We start from the raw sequence: 22767 nt of genomic DNA on the forward strand, positions 1-22767 counted from the left end.
GCTGGTATATCCCCAATCCTCAAGGAAGCAAAGACATGACGGTGTTCCAAAAAGGAGCCCCAAAGTCCACCGCCACTTGTCTGTTCCCAAGGACACTCTAATCAGGTCAGCTATTGTTCTGCTACACTAAAGCAAGATTGCTCAGTTCTATGTGCTGATCCCCACGTCACCACCCTGCACACATCTGGGACACTTTACCTCACTTTCCTGTTTAGCTCTCATCAGCTTCTTTCAGTACCTTTAACTCTTAGATGGTCCCAGACAGGTGATGGCTCTGCCTGAATCGCTGCAGCACTAGGAATTCATACCCTAAAATTTAAAGGCGTAGAACTGGGCTGTGTGGCCGAGAAGGAGAACATGCTTTGATGGCAAGAAAAGGACTGTGATACCTCTGAACCCCTTAGTTTCTGAGGTCACTTTCCATAGTGTCAGAACATCCCATGGCCACAGAGATCCTAAAGTCATAGGAGCCTGTTCTTCCCTCAATTCCTTGAAGTACTCTTAATTAACTGTGATTCTGCACAATCAAACCCTCATTCTCATTTGAGAGCAAGCTGTGCAACCACAAACGGTTGGGCCAATGGCTTTACAAAAGAGACAGGTGCATTCTTTATTTTCTGCTGAGGGAAGGAAAACATAATTTTGCATCCTGTATGCTGTGATGAGCGGGGTTGGACAGATGGTCTTGGGATGGAATACAGTGGGGAAGAAACGTAACTACACGTCACCCCCCAGAATTTAGAGCTTATTCCTCTACTTACGGCACCATGTCATTTTGTGCCAATAAAACCGTTCTCTCCTTGGATTAGTTCCATTGCCCGTGAAATTCACCTAGTAAAATTCACACCTAACTTATAAGAATTAGTGTGAAAACCAAACAGAATAAGACTGGGAAATGTGAGAATCAAAAGGCACAAAGAAATGAATCAAGAATGCTCTCTGCAGCAGAGGGAGGACCTCTTTCTTGTTCCTATGTTCACCCGGACTAGGACTGGGTCTATCTGAGTCCGGGGAGGGACAAGTTCAAGAGCAACAGTGGACGCTCCCCTCAGGGATGGACCCCCGAAGCAGATGGGGTATCAGCTTTCCATGACCCTTAATGCACCCTTCATATGGCCAATGGGGGCGTCAGCTGACAATTTGTTACAGTGGGGATGTTATGAAGTGAAAACATCAGGGAGTTCCCTGCTGGTCTCGTGGTTGGGATTGGGTGCTTTCATTGCTGCAGCCCAGGTTCAATCCCTGGTCTGGGAACTGAGATCCCACATTGCACTGCTGCATGCTGTGGCAGAGGAAGGAAGGAAAGAAGGAAGGAAGGAAGGAAGGAAGGAAGGAGAGGGAGGGAGGAAGCAGGAGGGAGAGAGAAAGGGAAAAAGAAAGAAAAAAGAAAGGGAGAGAGAAATAGAGAAAGAAAGAAGGCAGGAAGAACAAAGTCAGAATTAAAGATGGGAGGTGTATCATCATCATTCATACACAAAGCCACAACCAAGACAACAGCAGGTGTAACACACATGATTTTTATATCCCTGAGAAGGGAAAAGGATACTTTCTTTTGTGATTTAAGTTTCCATCAATTGTTGAGAAAGGAACATTTAAATGTGGCAAAACATGAATTCTAGGACTACGAAGAAAAACTATCGTAGATAAATCATAGTTCTTAAGATTTTATCGAAGTGGTAAAGCCCAATCGACGTACGCATCCATCACTGAACATAGCACGTTGTGTGAAAGAAAATTTGAGAAATCGTCGCTGATGATCCAGAGGAGGAGCCCTGAAAGATTCCTGATCTAATACGCAACTTCTTCATTTAAAAAACAACCTTATTAACTCTGCCATCAAGCCTAAAAGAGTAGCCATAATAGCCCATCACATAGCCTAATGTGGTAGCCAGGAGAAGGGACAGGTGTGTATTAGATCTGTCTCAATGAATGACTAGCCTTAAAAATACTGAGACAGAGATCAGTCCCTTCAGGATTCAGTCTGTTTCAGCATGATAGTCAGACATTTATTGGAAAATAAAACAGAAAAAAAAAAATCCCACGGAGATGTAAGAATAATCAAAGCTCCTAAAACTGAACATCAAAGTTGAGTTATTGGGCCATTGGGCTGAGATCTTTCCACAAAATTTCCACTTTAACTGGTCTGTTTTCCCCACCTTTCAAGTTTCAATTAACCTTTCCTGCCAGAACAGAGAACAATTTGTACACATGAGTCCCATTTTAATAAACCAGATGTGGTTCAGAAGCCCTCACTGTTATTTCAGGGAGAACGGCAATTACAGAAGCCCGCTATCACATTTGGAATTCCAGGGAGGAAGGTTTCAAATGACCTTCAATTACATATCTGCCTTCTCGGGGATCAGACATACAACTATCAACTCAGAATCAGTGATGTTACGGGATAATGTGTTTACCAAGCGAGGGCACATCATGATCCTCGGGATTCTAAATATAGCACATTTGAGTTCATCTGGGTTTATGGTTTGTGTACAGAACAGAATACAAAATCAAACAGGGCTGCGCTTGGAAGGACACAGTAGACCCAGAGATGGCCTCACTGCCCCTGTCTTCGCACTAATTCGTCCGTTTTCATTTCTGATGAACCTGCTTTGTTGTGCATCACAAGGAGTCTGAAGCCCTTCTTTTTATCTGCTTGTTGGGACAGACTCAGTCTAGAGTGAGCCGCACTGAGCATGACCCAGCCTGCTGTCTGGAGATCAGGACTCTTCTGCTGGCCTTGAAAAAGTAAAAAGCCACGCTATGACCTGCTGATGAAGGGGTCCCATGGGGAAAGAACCACCAGCCACGTCCAGGAGCTAAGAGTAGATGCTGGGCAAGAGCCATCCACCCTCAAGAAAACAGGTCTGCTGTCCTACAACCACAGGAAATGAATTCTGCAAACAACTGCAATGAGCTAAGGAGATGATTCTCCCACACTCAAGCACCCAGATGAGAATGCAGCCCAGCCAACAGCTTGAATCACAGGCGTGACAGACTCTGGGCAGAGAACGCAGTGGCACTGTGCCCAAACGCCCAACCCACAGAAACCGTGGAATAAGAAATGTGTGTTGCACACATAAGTTTGGGGATAATTTGTCATGCAGCAAGAGGTAAGAGACATAAAGGTACGTTCATTTGAATGCCAGGTAATCATGTTTCTTGGAAAAGCTTGGACTGGATCCCTGAAAAAAAAACCTGAAGTTATTTTGGAAAACCTCAAGGATTTCCCTGGAGGGAAAGCAAAAACCATAATTTATGGGCCTCTGTATCATCTCCAACACCCAGAAAGGAGCTGGGTACAAAGGGACCCATGAGGGTTCTTCGTCTATTTGATGTGACACTTCATCATTAGCTTAACGGCATTCGTTGCCGGCAACTGGCCACGGAACTTTGAAGGTCTGCCAGTCCTACATGTTACTTAAAGCACTTTGATGTTCACAATTAAAAAAAGGCTTCCAAAGACTTTGCTGAGCTGACCGTCATCCTCAGGCCTGAGGTGCTTCTGGCCAGAACCGTCATTATGTCAGGGTTTGCACGTCACCTGTATTCCATCCAGTCACAGAATGCCGAGTAAACCTTTTCAGAGCCAAATGAACCTGAGGTCAGGAAGATCATACTGGTCCCATCAGCAGGTGACACGCACGTCCATTCCACCTTTCTAAAACAACACTAGACGTTTTTGGAAAATAGCCCTACTACACCATGAGCTGTCATAAGTGTCCAAGGGGAGTCCAGCCATGGCAGCACGTGGACACAGGGAGAGGGGGCAGGGACCAAGGTTTAGACCTGGTCCTTCCACCTGGAGTGGGCGGGTGGTGTGCCTTGATCTCTTCTGGACCCCCAGTCCTCCACATGTCCACACGTCCACACACAGCTCTGTGGACTTGCGATGGACCTCACTTAGCTCCGTGATTACTGGGAAGGTCAGGTGGCTTCATGGCTATGGACATATTTTATGCACTAAAACTGAGGGCACTGTTATGATCCCAGCTCCACAGGTGTGGTCTCAGAATGGAATCCGTGTGCCTTCCAAGGTGAAACCCGGCTGTAGGACCACCCCGGCACCCCCTGCACAGGTGGGGGGAGGGGGCACGAGGAGACCACCGTGCCTGCAGAAGCCTCAAGTGTCCCAGCAGCCCCTGTTCCACTCAAGGAAGCTCTGGGATGTCATTTCTACACGAGGCACATGGGCATGTGTTCTGGTCCCCTCCCCTACCACCTCTAGAGAGCTTCTTCGGTTGCCATAGTGAACTCTTATTCTTATGGCCCTCGTGACATCCCGAACCCCTTATGTATATAGGCCACCAGGCGGTCAGCCGGGCTGCTTCACAGCAAGTCCCAGGGTCCCTGGTTTGCCCTGGAGGAGAACCAGCAAAGCCCTCCCCTTCTTTAGCACAATTGATGATTTGGGCAGTGGTCATCCAGGCTAACAACACTCCATCATCGAAGTGAGCACACAGGGAAAGTAAAACACCTTCCATACAGAAAACAAAGGGCAAGCCCTGGCCCAGCATACGGGCAGCCTGAAGGGTGAGGAGTAACAGGAAAAATGTCTGGGACAGCCCGGCACCAGTGAAGTGGGGGGGCTTCTCTCAAAGGCATAAGTTCAACATCATGCAGAAAATCACCCAGAGCAGAGCCACAGTGCAAGATGGCAGGATAGCAACAGCTTGCACTATTTTTTTAAAAGATAATTAAACAAAAAGGTTTTCTGTTTCATGAACCAATAATGGAAGTGGTGGGTGGCCAGGCTTTCAGAAGTCTCAAGGAATTTTTTTAGTGTGCATTCACACACACACACACACACACACACGCAAACACACACCTGCAGTAATAAACTGAACCCCCCAAGCTTAAGAAGAACACAATGCCCTCTTAGGAAAGGACCTCTGGAGCAGAGTCAGGCTGGAGCTGGGTCCTGTGTTCAGGTCCGTCTTACCTCACAGAAGCTCTGGCACTGCTGATTCCGCAGGTCCCAGGACGCCTTGCAGGGCTCCAGGCACTGGGAGAGACCAACAGGGACAGTCCGTCAGTAAACACAGGTAAGAAAGAAGGCAGAAGGCAAGAACTCACCTGTGCACACCTGCGCTTTTCAGAGCCTGCATCTCCGCGTGACCATAGGAAAGCCACGTCATGAGCAGGTCATCTTAACTGCGTGTCACAGAAATCTGTGCCAGAGAAACATTACACCACAGGGACAGCAAAATGCACCTTTCTGAACAATGGAAAGAGAAAAGCGGTACCGTCTGGAGGTGACATATAGGAAAAGCAATGATGTTCAACAGCAATTACAGGAATTTGGATATTTGTTGTTATTGAATAAACAGTCTTTTCTGAAGGTGGCGGGTACAGAGGAATTTTTTTCCCTTACACTGTAAAAATGACTTGATTTAAATGGGCCACACAGGGCTGTTTTTTTTTATCCTCTTCTGTAAAGAACTAAAGTTGTCCTGCATTAAATATATGTGTGTGTGCATGCACACTGTCATTATTATGTCATAATCATTATTAACTCTTCAACTCAGTGACGCCAGCAGTACTGACATTTACCAATTTAATCACTCTATTATAATACACAATAATCCTGAACACAAGATTCTGACGTGAGAGTGTCAGAGTAATTTTGAAAAATAGACATATCTAATTTATTTATGTATGTAGAAATAATACAAATACATAAAGTGTATAAATTATATACGCATACACACAAACACATCCATACATATAATTTATTACCATAAAGCCAGGATCCACTTCATACAAAAACTGCTCAATGCAATGTGGTTAAAAATGTCTCAAAATAAGGATGTAATTCTAGATTTCTCTCATGGCTTACAGTGAACATGTAAATGATGAAAATGAGCTATGGCATGTATACAGTTGCATTTTCACAACTATCCACATCAGTACATTAAAAAGTCAGTCCAGGAGTTCCCGTCGTGGCGCAGTGCTTAACGAATCCGACTAGGAACCATGAGGTTGCGGATTCGATCCCTGGCCTCGCTCAGTGGCTTAAGGATCTGGTGTTGCCATGAGCTGTGGTGTAGGTTGCAGACAGGGCTTGGATCCCCCGTTGCTATGGCTGTGGTGCAGGCTGGCAGTCGTAGCTCCAATCTGACCCCTAGTCTGGGAACCTCCATATGCCGTAGGTGCGGCCCTAAAAAGGCAAAATAAAAATAAATTTAATTTTAAAACCGTTAGTCCCATGGGAGGTCCGAGATTCCAAATAACCATATTCCTGATTCCTGACACCCTGTGGAATACAAATACATTATAGAAAAATAGTATCTTACAAAAATGGGCATATTTCTTTTGGTGTAAAAAATTTTAATTGAAGTACAGTTGATTTACATTGTTGTGTTAGTTTCAGGTGTAGAGCACAGTGACTCAGTCATACAGATACATTTCTGAAATGCCAGCGGCAATAAGACAAACCCTAACTTGTCTGCTCGTTAATCCAGAATCCCTGTCCAGTCCAGCACTGGTATATGCAACCCATTTAAAGTTTTCTTTTAATGGCATGTTTGCCTCATTTCCAATAGCCACTAATCAGTAGCATCTACAGATACATCTCAGCGTTTTCCTTAGATAATCCTCCGTGAAAACTATCTGACAAGAACAGCCTACATAGAGACAAGGGAGTAAACCTTGGCAGGATACGTGTGCCAAAGTTCTGTTTCTTTATGGTGCTGTTGGGCCAGGTAAAATGATGTCAACAAAAGCCAAAGAGGAAAAACAAACAAACAAAAAACAATGATGGCCATTTCTCCTTTTCAAACACAAAGAAAAAACATCCCATTTCTCAAGTAATCATTCTAAAAAGTTTTTTTTTCTAAAAGACTAGCCCCGAAACTCTCTTTCATGAGAGAAGGGAAATAAAAATACAAGCAGACATTTGCCACTGTGAGTGGCATGATTATATGTTGCCTCAAACTACAAAAACCCAGGAATCAAAGTTCATATTTCAGCAAGTGTTTTAGGCTTTCAAGGTTGATCCTCAAGGTTGAAATCCTCCTAGGCTACTGCTTCAAGGTCAATGAAGAAAAACCTCAAATTTCAGATCCTTTTTAAAAAGGTGACGTGGTATATGCACATGGATCATAATTTGGAATGTGGAAGTCAATTCTTGTATTTAATCTAGAAAGATCTGTTCACAAGATCGCTTGCTCGGATAATAATTCTATATTAAATTCATGTTTGACATGTATAAACACATCTTGATAACGGCCTACGTAATAGTAACATGTCTACATAATAGTCTTCTGGAATGTACGACTCATGGCCACGGAGACATCATGACACTTACTACAATACTCTTTGCATGCAGCCGTAACTCAAAAAAAAAAAACCTGTTGGAGGCTCACAGACATGGAGAACAGACGTGTGGCTGCCAACGGGGAGGGAAGGAAGTCGGATGGATGGGGAGTTTGGGGTTCACAGATGAAAACTATGACATTTAGGATGGGTCAGCAATGAGGTCCTGCTGTACAGCCCAGGGAAATATATCCAATCTCCTGGGACAGACCAGGATGGAACATTAAGAAAGAGAATGTATATATACATATGCATGACTGAAGCACTTTGCTGTTCAGCAGAAACTGGCACAACACTGTAAATCAACTATAACTCATATATATATATGTGGCCAAAAAAACACCTGTTGAGTAAATTTATTGAGAAATGTATTTTTTATAATGATTTTTTTTCCATTATAGTGGGTTTACCGTGTTCTGTCAATTTTCTGCTGTACAGCAAGGTGACCCAGTTACACATACATGTATGCATTCTTTTTCTCACATTATATGCTCCACCACAAGTGACCAGACATAGTTCCCAGTGCTCTACAGCAGGATCTCACTGCTTATCCATTCCAAAGGCAATTGTTTGCATCTATGAACCCCAGATTCCCAGTCCATCCCACTCCCTCCTCCTCCTTCCTCCCCTTTGGCAACCACAAGTCTGTTCTCCATATCCGTGACTGTCTTTTCTGTGGAAAGGTTCATTTGTGCTGTCTATTGGATTCCAGATATAAGTGAGAAATTTAAATGTTATCAGCAGGATCGAGGACCAAGCAAATCATGAGTGAGAGTGAAGGACGGGAAGAATGGAAAGTGGAGAGCTGAGCCCGTCTCCAGGGAACGACTGCTCTTCACTGCCTCCTGATTCTTGTCCAGAACTGCCTGGCACTCACACTTCACAGAGAAGCCAAGGATGCAGAATTTACATAAATCTTTCCCACAGTGAAATAGAGGGCACAACGTTTTATGGGTCTTTTTTATTGTAATTTATTTAGAGTATAAGGTACTAGATAAATTATTCTCATTGCTCTAAGTGATTCTGAAATGGAAGTGATTTTGCACTCCCAGGGGACAGCTAGCAATAGCTGGAGATCTTTTCAGTTGTTACAGCTAAGGGGAGGTACTAGCTTCTTGTGCACAGAGGCCAGGGATGCTCCTTAAACATTCTATGATGTAAAGGATAACCTCCCACCAAAAAAAAAAAAAAAAAAAAAATCTGATTCTAGATGTTGACAGTGCCAAGGATGAGAATTTTTTTTTTTTTTTTTTTTGTCTTTTGTTGTTGTTGCTATCTCTTGGGCCGCTTCCGCGGCATATGGAGGTTCCCAGGCTAGGGGTGGAATCGGAGCTGTAGCCACCAGCCTATGCCAGAGCCACAGCAACTCGGGATCCGAGCCGCGTCTGCAACCTACACCACAGCTCACGGCAACGCCGGATCGTTAACCCACTGAGCAAGGGCAGGGATCGAACCCGCAACCTCATGGTTCCTAGTCGGATTCGTTAACCACTGCGCCACGACGGGAACTCCAAGGATGAGAATTTTTAAACCACATGCAAAAGAATTACAGCAATTCATGGTAACAGAGTTGCTCTGGAAAGACAACTTCCCTAGGTTGGGTGACTCGATGGTACTCAGGATTATGACCTGTAATCACAGCACAATTTCTGTATATTTTGACCACATTCATCCCTCTAAACCATGATTTTTGAAGATGTCAGGTCACTCACTCACATCTTATACAATTACTCAATAATTATCAAGTTAAAACCAACATATATGGTTTTACATTCAAAACATCTGGTCAACCAGCAAATCTTGTTCGACCTCGTCTAAATTGCTTCCAGTGAAGCTGGTCTCTTTTCTATTACCCCACACCCAAGATCCTCTCTAATTCCACGCTGTTACGGTATTTCTGCCTTAAAGGGAAGCTCATCTGACCTTCCCCACTTAGGTCAAGGGCTGCTTCCAATCCTCCATTTCTGGCCATCACTGTCTACACAGCCCACACTGATGTCCACTCCCTGCAATCATGCAGCACGCAGTTTCCCCAACAATTCTCACATTTTTGACTGATTTGGGGAGTCCATGCCTTGAAGTTCCATTCCCTCTAATTCCTCCTCAGGAGGCCCTGTGTCTCTGAACCCTCACAAGGGGTAAGGGATTGAGCATGCACACAAGCGAACAGAGTCTAGAACAGAGTCGAAGGAACAAGCCACATGCACCATGGGATGTAAAGCCTTGGTTGGAGCCCTATTTCAGTCACATGCCTAATCAATAGCTGAGCAGATCCCATTAATTGTGTAGCCTCACTTTGCTAATTTAAATATGAGATTACAACCATCCATGTGACCTTGTTAAACTATTCCTGAACGTGAACGTACCAGAGCCTTTACAGATTCACGGAGCACATTTAAAAGGAGTGGTTCAGTGGAGCCTCAGAACAAACAAATCAACAGAGGTATGTAAAATGAGGTACTATTATTCTTACATTTTAGAGAGAGGCAACTTGCAGTTGAGAGAGGTTGAGGCCACAAAACAAGAGACTGTGGTTGAGCCTGTGGGAATGAGAATTTGGAGCCATGCTCTGGCACATTGCTCAAAGGAATGTTATTTCCATTATAAAGCACTGCCCTATTTATGCCACATGCTACAAGGGCTTAATGAGATGATATATGTGAAAGGGACTTGGAACCTCAAAAGTACTTTGCAAGTCGATGAGATCACTAAATCGTTATGATCCCAAGGAGGAGTCAGTTCCAGAATGCCCTAAGGTGCTACAAATGCCAAGGTATTTGTGTACATCACAAAGAGACCCAACTCTTAGGAGCCAAAAGTGCTGATAGAGAGGGAAGTTATGGACATTACTGCCTTGCTGAACTGCCATCTGGACAGTGTAGCACAAGGTTCCACACCTTACAACCAAAAACTTTCACGAAAGTAGAGCAGAGGAAATTACCTTACCCAAATGGCCATCGCAAAAAATGTGGAGGCAAAAAAAAGGTTCCTATATAATTCAGATGTTCTCAATGTCCATGAATTTGTTTCTGTTCCACAGACAGGTTCATTTGCGCCGTATTTTAGATTCCACGCCTATGTGGTATCATATGCTATTTGACAGAACCCTGTAACTCAACTCTCATAAAAACATTTTTTAAAATAAAATTAGTGTAATGACTAAAAAGGTAGGATTTGCATCTGGCATTTTGCTCTTTGTTTTCTATACAGCTTTAAAAAAATTCAACTGCTCACACATACCCAATCATCAAGGAAAGAGAACCCATCGTTATATTATGCTAAAGAGAGAGAACCCATGTTAAAACAAAGCATTCTATACATGGCAACCTCTTCAGATTACCATCTGCTAAGTCAACAAATACAGGTTCACATTCCCTATGGGAAAAGTAAAAGGACTTATCTACGCAGTAAGCCTGGGGGAAGGGGAGCTGGTCATAATTTGTTCTGCCCTGAGGTGGTCTATAATCTCCATGGGAGACATGCATGGAAATAAATCAGTCTATAGCAACCTAGCATACAATTCGTGATGGAAGAACGTTCTGGGAGAAACTAAAGAAGTGACATGTGGTTCCTATCGGAGAACTGGAGGGCTCCCAACTAAATCAGAGTTGAGGGCTCATGATTTAGTCTACAAGGATGAGGAGGACGTGGGCAATTGTACGTAGGTTTGGGGCCTGAACAGTATTGTAAATATGTGCAGGGTGAGAGCTGAAAGGGCAGGAGATGCAATAAAACACGAGGCTAGGAAGATGGCCCTTGGAATCCAATGAGGAGCCACTGACACTCAAAACAGAGTGGTTTGTCCCACTTTGGGTTTAAAAATGATGTGAGCGTTAGAACAGGAGATGGATCCCAGAGGCCAGCTACGCAGCAAACAAAATCAGAGCAAAAGTTTTGACGTCTTCCAAATCTCTCCACCACTTCCAGTGTTGATGCCCCATTTGGATGGCAGGGGACTTGGATGAAAGGAAAAGAAAAAGAAACCTATGAAAGGCAACGGGGGAGAAGTGTGAACAGGAAAAGACAAAACTTTCTACTCCACAGGAAGGGAACGGGTGGTATCCATAAGGAGGGCGCAAGAGAAACAAACCTGGGCAAAGAGGCAGACTTAAGCCTTTAATGTGATGAGTTTGAGGTGTCTAGTGGCTATACATGAAGGGGTGCTTGCCACGCTCTTGGAGTGTGGATGTGGATATGGAGTTCTGGAGAAAGGGTAAAGCTAATGATGAGTATTGATGAATTTCTTTCCTCTTACTCTATGGATCATTCATGCATTCACTCATTTCTTGCATAAAACACGTGCAGAATTCTATCACCACCGTGTCATGCTGAGTGATGGGACTGCTAAATTTATGAACCACATTCACAGACACATACACACACACACAGACACACACACACACACCCCTGCCTTCTACTTCTTCAGTCTAGAGATATAAACAAGGCATGTTCATTTAGAAGCAAAAGTTCAAGTGCATGTCAAAAAAGAAGCAGAGAAACTATGAAGACTGGGAGGTCAAGAATTTGGGAGCTGGGATCCACAAGAGCTAGAATGGCAATCTCAGAAGGTCTCACCATTCAGCAAAATGCTTCTGTGTTATCTGCCTTGTTCCATCCTTTGGCAGTTGTGCATGAAGACACTGATACATGAGGAGGCATGAAAGAGAAGAGACTGGCACATACTTGTAGGCAGAAAGAAAGGATCGGGTGGAGAGGATCTGACTGAAGATGCAGCAGACACAGGAGACGATCCGTAGACCAAGGTCCCAGAGAACGGTAGTGGATACAACATGAAAACATAGAATTTTAGAAAGGCAAGGAATCATTCAACCCAACCCTACACCTTCCAGACTTGGGACCTAAAACATCTTCACAGGAGCAAGGGCTGGGTAGCAGGTTTTAGGTCCATGGCCCCATCTGATGGGACACAGGCCATGCAATTCGCCACTGAGCTTAGAGGATGGAAGAATTTGGATGCAGAGACACAGGACAATGGATGTGAGAAGCACATGTGTCCAGGTACAGTTCTGGTGGCTGAGCTGGAGAGGTTGTGAGTGGACAGGTGGACCACACAGATGAGGACACAGGAACTGATGATTCCAGCCATAGTGGAGCTTTCTGATACAGAAAGGGGGGGTATCTGGCCAAGAGGAGTCTTTCCCAATAAAAATTTTAATGACGACATCTTTAAATGCCTACCTGGCATAGGTGCTCAGTAGATCTGGTTCCCTTCCATTTCTAGAGAACCAATAATGAGAATTTATTTCAGGCCTTTCATATTTCCCTGTTTCCCTAATACCTATCCTCTTTTCTTTTCTTTTTTCTTTTCTTTTCCTTTCTTTTCCTTTCTTTTCCTTTCCTTTCCTTTTCCTTCCTTCCTTCCTTCCTTGCGTTTTAGGGACACACATGGAAGTTCCCAGGCTAGGGGTCAAATCAGAGCTACAGCTCATGGCCAATGCCACAGCCATAGCAACAAGCTTCATCTGTGACTTACATCACAGCTCATGGTAATGCCAGATCCCTGACCCACTGAGCAAGGCCAGGGATCAAATCCACATCCTCATGGATACTAGTCAGATTCGTTTCCACTGTGCCACCATGGGAGCTCCCTTTTTCATTTTAGTTAAAGAAGAAAATAAAATTTCTTTTAATTCTAGCCTCCCACGTGTGTTCCACTAATTGTTTTAAAAGTGCCAAATCATTGGCTCAAATGCCAACAGTTATGGTTGGGTGGTGTGGCATTGTTCTTGTGTGTGTGGCCAAGAGGTAAAATCCAAAGGAAAAATCTGAGTTAAAAACAGACCTATTGTACAGCACTGGGAACTATACCCAGGATCTCGTAAGAACCTGTAATGGAAAAGAATCTGAAACACACACACACACACACACACCCACACACACACCCACACACCCACACAGTAATGAACCACTTTGCTGTATACCTGAAGCTAATACAACATTGTAAATTAACTGTACTTTGATAAAAAAGGAATCTTAAAAAAAGACGAATCTGAGACTAATGCACTGTACATTTTATAGGACATATGGTATACTTTCATACAAAAAAAATTTTCTTGAATAATAAAAAATCAAATAGTGATTTATATTTAATTTTTGTCTGGATGGTTGCCTATGTAAAGAATAAATGTGAAGTTCCACCATAAAAAAAAATCCACTTTTCATTTCAGACGGGTATAACCTTATATAGCATACAATAATGATATCAACAGACATTTCCAAGTTTTCTAAATTAATGGCACCAAGTTTCTCTGGGAAACCGTAGATCTGTTTTTTAGATGGAAGTGCCTCTTTTTTTTTTTTCCAATATATTTCCTAAAATATGTTCACCATACTGGTTTTAGAAGTATTCGTGGACTCTCTCCAGTTCTAAATTGGTATAGAAATTGCTACAATCCTGTATGTCGAAAAGTGTACTGTATCTTGCCAAAAATAATGAAATCTTTTGGCAGTCAGCCCGTGGAAGCACAGTTGAACAATCACCAGAGCCTAAACCACAGAGGATTAGCACGCCAGCCCGGCACAGCAATGTCACGCCCCAGACATCTCCCATCCCAAGTCCACTTTCTCTGGAACACTCGAAGGACAGCTACTCTCCATCATGATGCTCACCAAGAAATCTGGGTCCCAGGTGATCACAACCACTTCTCCCAACGAAGGGAAGTCTAACATCAAGAGCTCTTTCTGTTTCGGGCAAGGTGTTTAGAAACAAACAAGTAAAATGGGGAAAAGAAATGTATCAAGACAGTGGCAACCTGAAAGCTGCCCTCTCCCTGTAATTTTCTTGTGAACTACGTCATTATGTCTATCACTAAGTCTCCTGAAACAGATCCGTCAGGGAACTCTGTTCCGTGGAAAACCAAGCACACTTTCTCGGCACTCAGATGTATTTTCCACCTGATCTTCCATCTACGGCATTTGGGCAAAATACGGACGTTTCAAACGATAGCCAGTGTTTAATTAATTCCCAAATTAAAAAGCTATTATGTATACCTGTAACTTCTGTGCTATTGTAGCTCAACTATAGTTCAATTCAAATTTAATAAATTTTTTTTTTCAAAATAAAGGTAAAAAAGGTAACAAGAATGAAGAGAAAGCAGCAACTTTACATTGGAGAAACCTAAAGGTAACACTTCAATGAAGTGACAAAGAAAGATCTCAGAGAACGAGGAAATAAATCCACCTGGTGCCCTCTCGATGTGATGCACTGAAAAACGCGGCATAACCAGCACCGAACAGGACCCTGCCGAAGGGCAGAACTTGAATGGAACCACGAGGAGATATCAGGCCAATCCAGAATGAGATGCATTCTACGAAGTCATGATCTTCTAATCTCTAAAAACACCAATGTCATGAGAGGCACAGAAGGGCTAAGGATTGCTTCTGGACCAAAGGAGACGAAAAATATGCGACAGTTAAATACACAGCATGCTGATGGGCTGGTTCCTGAATCAGAGAACAGCATGCTGGACAGGACACTATTAGCACTGTTAGTGAAAATTTAAATGCAGACCCAATATGAGATCATAGCATTACATCCATGTGCAATTCCCTGAATTTGGTAACTCCACAACTGTTATTTAAGAGATGCATGCTGAAACACTTATGGGTAAAGAGGCATGATGCCTGCAACTTATTTTCAAATGGTTGGGAAAAAATAACAACTGTAAGTACACATATACATCTGTATCTATCTTTATCCATCTCTATTCATCTGTCTATTATCTATCTCATCTATCTTCTATTTATCTTCTTTCTGTATATTATCTATCCATCCATTCATCGAGAAGGTGATAAAGCAAATAAATTAACAATTGGTGATGAGGTGAGCAACTAGAAATCAGGGACCAAACAGGACACACCATCTGTTTTTACAAATAAAATGTATCAGAACACAGCCACACCCAGTCCTGAATGTATTGTCTGTGATTGCTTTTGTGTTACAATAGCTGAGCTGAAGAGTTGCAACAGTTTGCATGGCCAAGAAAGGCAGCATTACTTACCAGTCTGTATCAGAATGTTGGTTGGCTGTACCTTGATTTAGATGAAAGGTATATGGAAGTTGCCTTATTCTGCTAACTTTTCCGAAGTGTTTTAAATCAAGTTAAAAATTAACACAGATTCTGCTGTTTAGCACAGGGAACTGTATTTCGTCACTTGTGATGGAACATGATGGAGAATAATATGAGAAAAAGAATGCATATATGCCTATGTATCACTGGGTCCCTTTGCTGTACAGCAGAAATGGACAGAACATTAATTAAATATAAAATAAATAACAGAAGAATTAACACATGAAGGAATCTTAAAATTACTGAAAATCTCCAATTTTCTTCAGCAGGCATCACGGAAATCTACCATGGACATAGATCTATGGGCAAAAGGCTATTTTAAAAATAGTGAAGTGGGAGTTCTCATGGTGGCTCAGTGGTGATGAAACTGACTAGTATCCATGAGGGCGCGGGTTTGATCCCTAGTCTGGCTCAGTGGGTTAAGGATGCAGCATTGCCACAAGCTGTGGTATATAGGTCACAGATGCAGCTCGGATCTGGCATTGCTGTGGTTATGGCGTCGGCCAGCAGCTGTAGCTTCCATTCAACCCTTAGCCTGGAAACTTCCATATGCTGTGGGTGTGGCCCTAAAAAGACAAAAGCAAAAAAAAAAAAGTGAAGTGGCTATTAACAAGCTGTGAGAAGAGATGCAGATTTAGAGCCAACTGCAGGTTTAGAGCCAACTGCCTGAGATCTGAAACCTCATACTGGCTGGAGGGCAGGACTTGCCACACACTGGTTAACAAGAATCTTCTAGGCTTTGCAAAGTGGGCTCTAACAGGTTCTACAAACAGGTGGTTTAACCACGGCCAAGGGACCCTAATACGGAGGCCAGGGCAGCCCCACTTGTCCTGGATTCCCAAGGTGGGTGGGTGACAACCCTAACCAGCCAGACTCTTTGTCCAGGTTTCTAATTACAAGAACAGGAAACGAGTTCACTCAGCCCTGGGGCCCAATTTTGTTCTGAAAATGCCCCTCCCTCCTTTGTACTTTTAAAGAAACCCTTCCCACAACATCAAAGCAAAATGTGTTTCACAATGAAAACAGGAAATGAGCACAAGGGCTGTTGCAAACCTTTCACAGCAGGTCCTGCACAATGAGCGGCTTTCCGCAGCATTTGCACATGCTGCCTAAATTCATTCATAAATTCTCAACTCGGCAGAACCAGCCCATCTCTTAGCGTAAGTCCAACAAGGAAGAACAGATAGTGGTGTTTGGCCCGGGCAGGGAAGTAAAGGCAGGGTGGGTTCTCTTTCCTCACACGAGGCATCGTACACCCTAACGGGAACATTTTCCTGAAGACACTTGAGAATGGCCCTTTATGGGAAATGTACTGCAGAAGCACAGCGGCCGATCAAGGGGTAGATAGGACAAGACAGATGCCCTCTGGGAAAATAAAAAAATGCCTATCTCATCAGAGTGCTCCGACAATCATCAATGGCTAGCAGGCACTGCCTGTGTGTCATTTCACTGCCAGAAAGTGTAACACTCACCTTCTACTTTGTATTATATATATATTTCCATTTCCAGTGTTTTTTTTTTTAATGATTTTTATTTTTTCCGCTCTAGGTGGTTGACAGCGTTCTGTCAATTTTCTACTGTACAGCAAAGAGACCTGTCACCCATACATATATATATTCTTTTTCTCACATTATCCTCCATCACACTCCATCATAAGTGACTGGATGTAGTTCCCAGGGCTGCACAGCAGGATCTCATTGCTGATCCATTCCAAAGGCAATAATTTGCATTTACGAACCCCAGATTCACAGTCCACCCCACTCCCCACCCCCACTTGGCAACATAAGTCTGTTCTCCAAGTCCATGAGTTTCTTTTCTGTGGAAAGGTTCATTTGTGCCCTATATTAGATTCTAGATATGTGCATTATATTTTGCAAGCTTTCAAGACAACCACTCACCTTTCTCCATATCGACTGCCAGGTGATCAGAGCAACTCAGGAAACCCATCATCACCATTAAGCTGATTTGAGAGACTGAGTTAAGAATGCTCTCCTGCTTTCATTCCGCCAGGCTCTGCGCAGCTCAACAGAAACCCCCGGTCACGGCGTCCGGCGGGCTTAAACAGCCAGGACTGCTTAAGCCGGACTTTAATCCTCACAGCATGCTTTTGACACGGCCGAGGCCCAGGTTAAGGAATGCCTCCCTGACACGCCACACACTGAATGGAGATTAAGAGTTCCCTGCCTTCATGCCACATTCAAACGCGTAGGCACATCCGCCGTGGGTCCTTATCTCTGTATATGTTTTTTCCCCACCCATTTCCCTAACAACACACAATCCCTAAGGAACCGTGTCAATTGTACTCCCAAGCTGGGTGGCCCGGTGTCCTTTTTCCCTGAGTGATGGGCCTTCTAAAACGATGCCGACGCCACAGGAGTCATTAGAGTTTGCCATTGAGCCCCGTACTAAATCTCATGGAGCTACCTTCGAGCTGATCTTCTTTATAATAAGTGCTCTGGGTTCATAAGACTGTTTATATTGGCAATAAAAACGGCTGAGGCGGATGTACACTGCGGCTAATTATTTCCGAGACATTGGATCTATTTGTCTGAGAGGTGAGTGACAGCAGCAGGTAGTAACTGTAAAACTCGGGATAAACTCGTTGGTACAGTTGGACAAATCATCAGGGGTGTCAACACTAATCCTTTTCAGAGAGAAGCAGCTTGTTACACTGACAGCTTAATATGTATCTGTGTGGTTCAGCTGTCAGGCCCCAGGAAGGCATGGTGTGCTCCTGAAAGGACGGGGGAGCTTAGAGGGACTTTCATGTTTCCTGCCTCCTGTGCCAGATCCAATCACCCGGCTTTGCCGGCAGTCAAGGGTGTTGAGGACATTAGGGCATCCGTGAAGAAACCCATTCAAGTGGGCGTCCTGGGGTAGATCTGCTCAGAACCAAACGAGTGGAGATATTCATCAATTTCCGGAAGCTGCAAACCCTGGGAAGGAGGATATATGCCATGGATAGGACACCCTACTTCTGTAAAAAGTATTTGGCTTTTAACTCAAACTCGGAACTTGCACAATCTCACTTGGATATTTAATTTTGCTCTCTCTTTACCCCCCAAAAGAGTGATACTGAGGTTCTTGAGTCCAGTGGAGTTCTATCACAATAAAATCACAATTAAAGCTATGGTGAGCCCCATCACAACTAGCAGCAGGTGCAATCTTAGTAAGTTGGGTTCAGCACAAAGATAGGTTTAACCATCCGGATTTTGCACAAGGTCTAGAAGAGACTCCTGTACACTGTAGCCAATGCAGACATGGGTTTCTTTGCTCATTTCCCAGCATAACTCTTCTAGAAACACCTAACTGAAGGACCAACCAAAGAAGTCCTCTGGTGGTTCTGCATGTCACACCTCAGCTAAGTCAAGCCCGCTCGGTGAACTCCAGACTACCTCTCCTGACTCCTCTACCTACTCGCTCATCAGCTGCTTGCGGGACAAGAAAATGAAGGCATCTGGCAACACCCTGCACGGTGTGACCCAACCTAAGGCAACAGTGGAAATGCCGTGTAGACACACGGTCCAATATGGTAGCCATCAGCTGTGGGAGGTGACTGAGGACTTGAGATACAGCCAATGTTCTGAAAAATGAAACATTTTACTTTTTAATTTTTTTTAGGGCCGCACCTGCAAGCATATGGAAGTTACCAGGCTAGGGGTCAAATTGGAGCTGCAGCCGCCAGCTGCTGGCCCACACCACAGCCAGATCCAAGCCACATCTGCAACCCATACCACAGTTTGCAGCAACAGCAGATGCTCTGCCCACTGAGCGAGGCCAGGGATCAAACCCGTATCCTCACGGATACTAGTCGGGTTTTTAACCCCCTGAGTCACAATGGGAATTCCCTCATTTTACTTAATTTTAATTCAATTAACTTTGCAGCGCCCTATGTGGCCAGTGATAACCTCATCGGAGAGGACCAGTTAAGAGTGTTCAAAGAAAGTGCAAGAGTGCTCACGTCACATCCATCACGCACACCTTCTGGGGGGAAGGGAAATAAAAATGATGTTTCCGAAATGACCTTATCACTGAAGAGTCTGCTTGTCACTTGGCCATGCTAATCACCATACCCAAGCAACCTCTGAAGGCGGAGGTGAGGTAGTTGTTTTCTTGCCTGTCCCATGTGCTCTGCATTTCTGCTGGTGAGAAATGGTGAGCCACCACGGACGTGTGAAGATGTTCTATTGTAACCCTCAAGTCCCCACTCCTCGGCCTCCTGGATGTCTCGAGAGACTTCACTGGGGAAGATGTTTAGCTCCGAGACTGCTATTCCAGAGAGGCCTCAGAGCGAGCACGAGGGCCAGCTCCCGGCTGCTCTGAAGTCACTTCTGGAGGTTTGGCATAGAGCCGTTCCTTCAACACTCCCCATCATTTTCTTTTATTTTTTATTTATTTTATTTTGCTTTTTAGGGCCGCACTCACGGCATATGGAGGTTTCCAGACTAGGCGTTGAAGTGGAGCTGTAGCTGCCAGCCTACACCACAGCAACACTGGATCCTTAACCCACTGAGCGAGGCCAGGGATCAAACCCGCAACCTCATGCTTCTTAGTTGGATTCGTTTCTGCTGTGCCATGACGGGAACTCCCAATCATTTTAGAAGCACTACATTCCCTGTGTTAGATTCCTTCCAGTTTATATACCTAGAGTGGTGTGTTTCCTTCATTGCCATTAGCTGACACAAGTGACAAAGATGATAGAGGTGCATTCAAATGCAACCCCTATACCACCAAAAATGCAAAGAACACAGAGCCACGGCTGCCCTGGTTGTCTGTGGTGTCGCTCATGTTAATTCACCAACTCTGCCTTCTCTTTGTCATCTCCCTGCCTGCCCTGTTGAGCCACATCTATGAGTCCAACGCTCTGAGAGACTTTGTGGAGTTCATGGACACAGAAGACCGTCAGCCTGCTTCAACACCAAGTGTGATGGGGGACAAAACTAATCACGCCAGGAGCACACGTGGGCTCAATGCCATGAACACAGAACAGAGAAAAGCATAGACAGGGACGACCTAACGCTGGCTCAGAGCGGGACGAAGCTGACCTAGCGCTGGCTCAGAGCTGGACAAAGTTCTCTGGGCAAAGGGATGTCTAGGCAGAAAGTAAAGTAGTAGGAAAGGAATGAGTAGCAAAAGCAAGTGCAATATCCTCATCAGATGTGACCTTCAGAAGTGTGAAAATAAAGCTCTGTGTTTCAGCACCATAGATTCACCCCAAGGGTTTCTGCTGGGTTGTGAGATGAGAGACACACATGATTTAGAGCACACGAGCTACTCAGAGTCAACTTTACCTTTGGGGCAAAGGGAAGCTGGGATCTCAGCAAGCCTCAGAGTAATTGCTGAATGTGTTTCCAGAAGCGTAACAGGCAGGATGTCAAAGTGTAAAACAGAGGAAAGAAAATGCCTCTGTTATTAAAGAAATTTATGCTCCCTTTATCAGAGACAAACGATCTAGCTTCCGCTTCTCCAAATATCCAGCACCGCTTATAGAACCAATTCTTTAATCACCTAATAAATACAGCACGGAGAAGGCTACTTTATGAAATGGTAAAATCCCTAAGATGTCATACACTTCCAAATAAAGTATATTAAGACACTCTTATAACAGACACATGTGGTATTTATGACACAGTTGGTGTATCAAAGACCACTTTCATTTTGGAGGAGCTTAAAAATAGTCTCGCTCACACAGGAGATGCATTTGGAAACTCTGGATAAGGTATACAGACCCTGCATCCGAACAGGCAGCTCAGGGTAACTGAGGACCAGTACATGTGGCAGGAGAACTGGCCAAAGGATGCCCATGAGGAGAAGTCAAGGGTTTAATTATCTTTCTGCCCAGTTCATTGTTGTCCACATGTTATTGTAGGAGAGTGACTTGAAACACCATGAATCTGCAGGATGACGTAGCAGTGAGCTCAGCCAAGACGCTGCTGACTCAGGGTAATAGGGGCACATCACAGACGGCTAAGCACACTGCCTGACTCCTGACGCACGTGCCGAGGGCACGCCTACCCTCGGAGCAATGCTCTCCCTCCATTTCTTTAACACGCTCACAACATCTCTACGTGTTTATACGAAACAGGAGAAATGTGCACCGGTTTATTAACCTGAAATAGGAAATTTGATGGGCTTATTACTGACTGCAAAGTGAAGGCACAGCAATCCAGCCATCAGAATGCCACTTTCTGCAGGAAAGAGTCTGCTAAATACTTTCAGAGACTCCACGCTTGTCCAAAAGGTTAAGTCCTTTCTGTGCAGGGATACACTTCTCATTCTCTTATTTTTTGGAAGTGAAGCTGCTGTTGCTGTTGGTTGATGAGGAAAAGCCCCAGACCCTCCTGTGTAGAGCTGAGTCCAGCCTATCCCAGCCCAGAGTGAACCAGCAGCAACAAAATGCTCTTGGGCCGTGCGATGGCTCCTGGGGAGTTTCATAGACCACCTAGCAATCGAAGGAGGGGGGCAGGCGCCTTTGTGTGAGGTTATTTTGTCCATCCCCCCCCCTCCCTCCCTCCCTCACAGCAGCCCCATCAGCACTGCCCCGCATGGCTAGGCAGCCAGAGGCAAGGGCTTTTCAGTCCGAATTTCACGGCCTGAGAAAGTGCAGGGGCTGTTTCCCTGGGGACCTGAAAGGCCTTCTTTGTGAGCCGCGGAGGGTCAGGTTAAGTCCTGCGTTTTGGCAGCAGGCATCTGTTTGTCTTCAGCGAGGTCTCCTAACAGGAGGGAGGCCACTTTCGAAAGCCATCTTCTCCCTGGGGCAGAACCCCTTCTGCCACCCGACAGAAATCAGGCACATGTAAATGAGAGCCCTACCAAATCAATTCCATGAAGCCCCAAGACACCCAGCCTTCTCTGTCTTGCAGGCTGAGCTCTCACTTGTTGCTCCAAAGAGAAAAAAAGTAAAATATAGCCTTTTGCTCAGACTTTTGAATCAGCAAAAAGAACCTGAACAAAAATAGTATTGGAAATAATGAAGATGAATTTCTAGGGCTTTTTCTATTTTCCCTGCAATAAGAACTTTGAAATTAATTTTTCTCAATTCAGAAAATCTGTTGGACTGTTACGAGGTATTTGCCAGTCGAGGCTAATAACGAGTTCATTCTATCTAAAGATAGTCTATGAGAAAAGGTTTACAGGACAGGTCTACTACTGATTATTTCTCTAAGTTATAGCTACCATTTCTACTCCAGAAAGAAACCAACATATACGGGTGGCCACTAAATATTAAATCGGTGGATATGACCCAAATCAGTAGTTCAAAAACACAGTTTTCTAATGTCATTATAATCAACAGAGTGACACTTTCTTATTGCAAAAGGATGGTACTCCTTCTCCAATGTTCCTTAAGACTATAGTTCAATAG

The 22767-nt window shown here is 44.2% G+C and overlaps 1 protein-coding gene across 1 annotated transcript in view; it reads right to left on the bottom strand.

The window, feature by feature from the left end:
- ANOS1 (anosmin 1) overlaps positions 1–22767 on the bottom strand; it is a 207081-nt gene that overhangs the window by 86509 nt on the left and 97805 nt on the right. The window contains exon 4 of the mRNA XM_021080958.1: positions 4940–5002. Within this exon, the coding sequence (XP_020936617.1) occupies positions 4940–5002 (63 nt within the window). The remainder of the gene's footprint in view (positions 1–4939; positions 5003–22767) is intronic.

This window comes from Sus scrofa, chromosome Y (genome assembly GCF_000003025.6).
Source record: "Sus scrofa isolate TJ Tabasco breed Duroc chromosome Y, Sscrofa11.1, whole genome shotgun sequence".
NCBI lineage: Eukaryota > Metazoa > Chordata > Mammalia > Artiodactyla > Suidae > Sus > Sus scrofa.